Here is a 7,318-nt window from a genome sequence, read left to right as displayed (position 1 = left end):
GGTAGTTTACTTGCAGGATGGTATCATGTTAAGTCTGTCTCACAGTTCTCTCTTGGTATTTGCAGTCAAAACACATGAGATTACATGCCCAAATTTAAATATGAAAATGACTAAGCAACTAGTTATTTCACGGTAGTATACGCTTTGTTCTTTTGTACCTGTAAGAACAGCCTATCTTGGATGATTCAGGACTTAGAAACATCCATGCTGGCACAAACAAATAAAAACCCTGGGCAGCAGAAAGACAAAAACAAAAATATTTAGACAATTGGGTTTATTCATCCTAAAAGAAGAGCGCTAATGTTAACTTAGGGGGGTATTCAGTGAAAGGCCATGATAAGACAGCAGAAAAGATGTTTAGACCGGGGGCCAGCTTTGGGTCATCGTGCTGAAGACATCTGAGAATAGCAAATTAGCTTCAGAGCCTGTGTCACACTAATAACAAACAACATTGTTTCGGTCATTCTCTGAGGTTATGCAATGGGAAAACCTAATTATAGCTGACATGAACATCAATATGTTGCTTTTTTAATGCCTTTCTTCTGATAAGAAAACCAGCTAAGGAAAGCCACGGTACATTATCTCCGTAAACAACCATTTTCCTTGCACGACATTCTCTCTTCTTTGAACCCGTACTACCACACATGATCTGATTATATTGGCAGAAGCCTGCTAAAATTGTTGCAAGTTAAAACCTCGGCTACCCAAAGCATCAACCATCAGGCTCTGCTGGGCTGGAGTGACCTACTTAAGGGAAGAGATGAGGTCTTTGCTGCTGCTCCTGACTTGTGTACAGCTCTGGTAACATGACTTGAAGCTAACTACAGTATATGAGTTGGTTTACTGAGACTCTGTGTACTTTCATTTCAGCTCCTTCTCTAAGGCTTATTTTTTTAGTCAACAGCTGCACTTAAAAGTCAAGTTGTTCTATCAGAAGTTGAAAGCACACAGCACGCATATACCTAACACTACGGTCTCTCAAACTCCTGTAAAATAAACTGCTGTCCTTTTTCTTTCTCCTGAAGCTGGATGTAGAATAAAATCTACACAGAGTCACCGTCTTGTTCTTAAATGCAAAAGCCTCGGTTGCTTCACTTAAAAATGGGGAAGGGTTTGTTTCTACAGTGCATAAACTATTTTATTTAGTTGCACAAACTCTAGAGGACCATGGGGGACAGTAACAGATACCTGCTGTGATTTTGCAGAGTGAAGCTGGTAGCACAGAGAAGGGTGTGTGTGTTTCTAATCTCTCCTTTTCGGAAGGTGCAATAATTTCAATTTCCCATTTCTGTCACAAAAACATCAGTACAAATCCAGTTCTTTTTTTTACTAATGTTTTAAACAAAGGAAAACTATTACAACTGTAAGTTGAAGTATATAACATATAAAAAAAGAAGCTGTTATAAAAATTCTTTGTAGGTCTTCTCTTGAGAAGTCCAATATTACACATAAAAATGCAAAATAGAACTGATGATATAAATTTACAATTTTTAAGCTGTGTACTTACTGAAAGAATTATACTCTAGAAAATTACTCCAAAGCCCCAGGGGCTTGAGTTTCTTTTTCAATAAAGGTTTCACATGAAATTTTCTTAGTTCAGTCAGATGCTCGTTCTCCGTTTGAAGAAACAAACAGTGAAAGCCCGTAAAACATTTAACTTCTATGTGAGCCTTTGCAAGTCTCACTTCTGAGTTCAATACTTATGAATCCCCTCTGTAATAGGCACGCAGGAGGTCTGCATGTCAGTCGGGCTCACATCATAGCCCAGCTTCTTTATATCTTTGGTCACTACGTTGAAGGAAATGGTCACAAAGCCTTGAGATCGCACCCTCGTTACTAGAAGAAATAAGACAGGAATAACACTGGTTAAGAGAGGATTTTGAGTCACTGTTGAACTCTTCACATACCTGGGTAGGACTGCCTTGTTGCCAACAGGAGAAATGGGTGGCCAAGCCACGGTCTGCTGCCATGCAAGGGCTGCATTCGGGAGCCTTTGGGGCCTTACCTTCTCTTCCTTCCCCCTGTGCTACCACTTTGGGGTCAGTAAATTCTGGACGTCTCCCTGTGAACCAACTTGAAGAAGAAAATAGAAAATAAATAACTGGATACACCTGGTCGCATTTAGATTTGACATAATTTATTATATGCGATTTTTTTTAAAGAGGGGTAATAAGTCTCCCAGCTTTTGTTCACAGCATAGAGTTTTGGACACTTATTCACTTTCTTTATTGCTATTCTACTTTGATCAAAGATAAATTTTCCTCTCTCTGAGGGAGAAAAGCAAAGAAACAACTTTCATACACGTTATATTACATTCAAGCTATATCTGAGCTAGACAAACTCTCTCTACAGCAAAGCAGTTTCAAGACCAGTCTGATTCCAGGCCTGATTACCCAAAGTAACAGAGAGGCTTGGATACTTCAGGTACATCAGAAATGCACTTAATACAAAGGTAGATAAACTAGCATGCAGATTCTATGAGAAGGAGATCATAAGCGAAGAGATGGACATCAGCTGAATCCTGTCTGTGGGGCACAGATTCCCACACCAGCTCTGACCCAAACCAGGCTCAGCTGGTATATGCAATCCACAACCTGATAATCAGCTCACAGGTCAGCAGCCCTTCAGTACAAGAATTCAGGTCTGCTGTTAAAATTTGTTCTTTTTCAAACATGAAGATGACAAGAAGACAAAGCATTACGGCAAGCAGAGAGTTAACACGTTCTGAGAAAGCTCTTCAAAAAACCCAGACACCTGAAAATGTGTCTTTACCTTCAAAACCACCTGGTTATGATAGAAAGTGTACACAGATATGCATCAGTGAGTGGCTGGATGGACATCTGCAAGTAAGAGCAAAACTTTAAAAATAAGAAGCCTTTAATCATTACCTTGTAAACTTTTGCAGCCTCGATGTGGACTCTGGAACAAACATAGCAATGGTTCTCTTATGCCTAAAACAAACATGAGAGGTACAGACCTTCAGAAATCAAGCAAACAGCACTGGCAAGTCTTATATTTGTGCAAGCAGCGGAATTTCAGACACGTCAGACCACTGAACACCTCAAAGTAAAACAATACTTTCCCTTTCACAAAGAAAGTGTTTGCTTGCATAGGAAGAGCATAATTTCAAGCGGCAGGAATGAAAGCTTAGCGTGTGCTGAGAGAGATGGGGAGAGAGTGATGAGAGCTAACATACTGCACTTCATACTTGGGTGGTCTTTATAGCAGTTCTAACTTTAAGGAGTAGCTTACGGGATTGCCAATAATAATAATAACAACCAGAGACTGCTGCTAGACAATCCACACCCTTTGTACCAAACGGACAAGTCATGATAAGCAGATAAAGGGACAGTTTTGTCCCTGCAATAACACTGCAACTTGGAAATTAATCTGTCTTTTAGCCCTGAAAGATGGCAGGGCTGTCTGCTCACCTTCCAGGTGTGAAGGGCACGTGAACAGCTCCGTAACCTCTCACCACGTCGTTTCCAAAAAAATCAGGTCCGTAGACGCTCACGACAATCTGCGGCCCTGCCAAAGAAGCGGGGATGAGGGAGGCACCTCGGTGTTGAGCGTCCCCCCCTCCCCAGGCACTCACAGCCGGACGGGTTGGTGCTCTTGAAGGTAATTTCGATGGGGAAGTTCCAGATGAGCGTGGTGGGCGAGACATCGCTCTTGGAGGTGATCTGCGAGATGCCCTCCTCCAGGCCCTGTGGGGGGGAGAAAACCACATAAGCGGGGCCCTGCCCTATGGCTGCCACACACGCTCAGCTGCCCGGGCAGCGCTTCAGGGGCAGGCAGGGAACCCTTACAGCGGTGGGAACCCAGTCCTGGCCGTAGACGAAGCAGAACTTGCAGTAGAGATCATCAAACCCGGGGAACTGCGGGGAGACGGGCGGCGTCAGCGGGACGGGCCCACGGGGACCGAGGGCCGGGGCGAGGCCGCGCTGCCGGGGCTGGAGCCGAGGCCGGGCCGGGGTTGAAACCGGGTCCGGGCCGCCCCTCGCCGTGGGTCCCCCCTCACCTCCCCGCTCTCGATCTGGCCGTTAACGGCCACCAAGAAGACCCCGGGGCCGCCAGCACCGGCCGTCATGGCGCCCGCCTCGCCACTAGGCCCCACGCCCCGGCCAGTTGCCATGGAGACGGACGGAGCGGCGCGGGGGACAAAAAGCCGCAGCGGGCGGCGCTTCGCGAGGGTGCCCAGGGTTGCCAAAAAGCAAGGGAATCGCCCCAAAACGCCGGCAGTGACGTTCCCCTTGTTCAGCACAGCGCGTTCTCGTCACCCCCACGGTCACTGGGCTGAGGGGCTGCGGCTGAGTCCTACAGGAACCTGCCTTCCGCTGCCCATCTCCCCCTTAATCCTTAAGCCGCATTGTGTTGTGAATTTTATACATTTTTGTTTTACAACGTTTCCATAAATCACTCCTGGTGAGCTCTTTATAAGGCATTCCCAGCCCGTGGGAGGGAGCAGCACACACCGAGGAAATGGCCACTAGATGCTGCTGCCGGCCGGGCTGCGATGGCTGCGCCCGCAGGGAGCCCCGGGACTGGGGTGCCCATGGGGGAACATTTGGGATCGGCAAGGACGGGGGCACCCGGCAGCTCTGGTGTCCCCATGGGGTCACAGTCACAGCTACACGAGGCCTGTTACAGGCCATGAGGTGTCAAGTTTTAAGGCTTTGTAATTAGCGTCGTGTAATGACGTATTTGTTTCCCTGGCCTGGCGGGAGCAAGCTGCGTCCCGAAAAGTGCTGATACCTGGATGCGACTGCACGTCCCGTGGGAAGGCAAGGAAATGGGATTGTGTTCTTCTGATTAGCCTGCTCTAATTAAAAGGGGAGTGAATTCTGTCTGTCTTTTCAGAGTTGAAGCTGCTGACTCTGGCCGTGCTGCCTCCCTGCAGAGGCCATGAGGTGATGGTGCCGGGAAGCTTTGCCACTGCCACAGCCGCTCACCCCTCAATGTCATTCTCCATCTCAGACCCTGCTGCCCTGCCTGAGCTGTCCTGGGGCATTCAGTCAGCACTGGGCTCTGGGGAAGGACGTGAGGAACAGACAAAGCTCTGGCCACCAACTGTTAGGTTTTCCCTTGCTCCCACAGCAAGGAGTCGGAGGCAGCCTCGGTCCCCATCAGCTCCATTTTGCCTCCCTTTTGGCAGCCACCCTGCGGATGCTCGCGTTGCTGTTCTGGCTCTCTGCAGTGCCACACTGTGGACTCTTTGTTTCGAGTGTTTTTCCTGAGGGTAAAGGGGCATCCTGAGATACTGCCTCTTGCCTTGTGAGGGGTGCTGTGTGTGTTTGGGCTGGACTGAGAATAAACTACTAAATCACTACTAGCTGAAAAATGCCTTTAATGTTCCTGTGGATATATTCTCTGCCAATCTTTATTTCAATTAGATTTGTCGAGTTTTCTTTGAGTTTACTTTTTTTCTTTTTTAAACATTCAGCAGACAAAACTTGGCCAACAGGGGAATGGGAGAAAGGTTCCTGGGATGGGAGGGAACGACTGAAATTTTATCCTTTCTCCCCTGCCCCTCAGAAATGCTTCAAAGCAAATCATTTATTTCAACTGAAAATTATCCAGGGGAAAAATAAAGCAGCTCTCAAACAACTGCCCTTTGCAGCTAGCAAGGCCATTTAATTAACACTTTTTTTTTTCTTTTTTTTTTTTTTTCTTTTTCTTTTTTTTTTTTTTTTTCCATTTCCTTGGCTACCAGCTAACTCAGACCTAGCTAAGAGCCAATTTAAGTGTTGTTTTTTTCATGCCTGGCAAGTGATATACAGCTGCTGGAGGAGTTAATACCGGCACCAAGAGATTTTTCCCCGTGATGGAGAAAAGGCAGCGGGGTTATTCTGCAGCAATGAGTCATCTGTACCTGCCTGTGGAAGGCCTCTGTCCCCTTCCAGTTGTAAGAAGACCTTTCTCCCCCCCGCCCCCTTACATGCCAATCTTGTTCTAATTAGCTGCATTTCTGCTCTTTATGATTAGAATGAAATCCCAAGCAACGAAGCAAAGAAAACTTAATTAACGGTCCATCAGAGATTTCAATTTTCAAGCATAATGAAAACTCACAGATCAGGGCTATTCTGTGGGTGTTATTTAACGATGTTGGCATCTCTCTTGGCCAAGTAAAACATTAGTTTCTTCTTCCAGCCCTGTCCTGGTCCTGTTGTTTGGTGTTCCCTGTGTGAGGCATTTTCTGGGAACCTCCCCAGGGCATTTGGGGCACCCAGGGAAGGAAAGTGCTCACCTGATGCTCGCTGGCTTGCCATCGTGTGCGGGACAGGTCCCATCTCTGAAAGAACATCTCCTGCTCTAGCAAGCACTGACCTCTGTGCACAAGGCATTAAACAGCTAAGGGAATTGCATTTTTTTTCACTTCCAGGAAGAGCCAAGGCTGAGAAAAATCTGTGCCAACTCTCCCAGGCTCATGTAAAGGACATTTTTTTAGGCTCCCAGCTTCCAGGAAAGTGCTTTGGGAGTTGCTGCCACTTGTGATCCAGAGCTCAGTGCGTGTAGGTGGATGTTCTCACCTGTGGCAAAGAGCATCCTTGTGGGAGTGCGGTGGAAGAAAGAGGCTGGCTAAGAGAAAATGGGGTTGCACGGGGCGAGATTACAGTGAGAAAAAGGAATGTCTAAGGCAAAAGGAGCCTGTGCAGTCCTTCGCCTCTGCCAGACACAAAGTTCCTCCCTGGGGGAGCCTGCTTTTTGTGAGAGGCACAGGAGAAGGGCTCCTTTGCAGAACTGCATAATTGCAATAGTGAGATGGAGCCCTTGGTGCGAGCAGCAGGCCCAGGTGCTGCTGCTTGCTGCTACCCAGGTGAGAGAGTGCTTTAAAATCTGCGCTGGAGGCTGGTGCCCAGAAAGCAGGTTCTTTGTCACCATTACATTTTCAAGTATGATTAAACCAACCCCGAGGCTGATTCATCGCTTCCAAAAGGCACTCAGGGAGGGTGGGTGAGAGAGGAACGACAATACAGTGGCACAGCAGAAAAGTTTATTTTTAATCCCAAATATTTACGATCAACACCTGCTAAATGGCCAGTGAAATACATTTTATGGTGTCATTAATCTGCAATAAACCAGCTTTATTTTTAGAGTGTTTGCACAAAGTTGCCAGTCTGACTCATCCCTGCCTGCATTTCATCTCTGCGAGGAGGCTACAGAGAGCTTCCCTGCCCTTTGTCTTAGCAGCCTTTTTCTTCTGTTCGTAGCGCTCTTCCCACCCGCTGTTCAAATCAAAGAACGTGGAAGTACACGGAAAAGCCTGAGCCCAGACAGCGATATTCTTGCTGTAATTCTTGCTGAATGTATTTACCCA

The 7,318-nt window shown here is 46.8% G+C and overlaps 1 protein-coding gene across 2 annotated transcripts; it reads right to left on the bottom strand.

The window, feature by feature from the left end:
* Positions 1-259: 259 nt before the first annotated feature.
* On the bottom strand, positions 260-4,150 carry B9D1 (B9 domain containing 1). 2 transcript variants are annotated; one of them, XM_084537019.1, is made up of 7 exons: positions 4,022-4,150; positions 3,810-3,878; positions 3,596-3,707; positions 3,432-3,528; positions 2,889-2,951; positions 2,006-2,073; positions 260-1,836 (listed from the first exon to the last, which is right to left on the bottom strand). In XM_084537019.1, the coding sequence occupies exons 1-7, from the start codon at positions 4,133-4,135 to the stop codon at positions 1,694-1,696; spliced, it is 666 nt and encodes a 221-aa protein (XP_084393145.1). In that variant the 5' UTR covers positions 4,136-4,150; the 3' UTR covers positions 260-1,693. The 2 variants fall into 2 exon arrangements, with proteins under 2 accessions (XP_084393145.1, XP_084393146.1); XM_084537020.1 differs by lacking the exon at positions 2,889-2,951 and having other exon boundaries at positions 4,022-4,147.
* Positions 4,151-7,318: the final 3,168 nt, after the last annotated feature.

The sequence above is a fragment of the Aythya ferina genome (genome assembly GCF_964211825.1).
Source record: "Aythya ferina genome assembly, chromosome: 15".
NCBI classification, from domain to species: Eukaryota; Metazoa; Chordata; class Aves; order Anseriformes; family Anatidae; genus Aythya; species Aythya ferina.
Note: the sequence above shows the minus strand (reverse complement) of the source record. Positions and strands in the feature narration are given on the sequence as shown.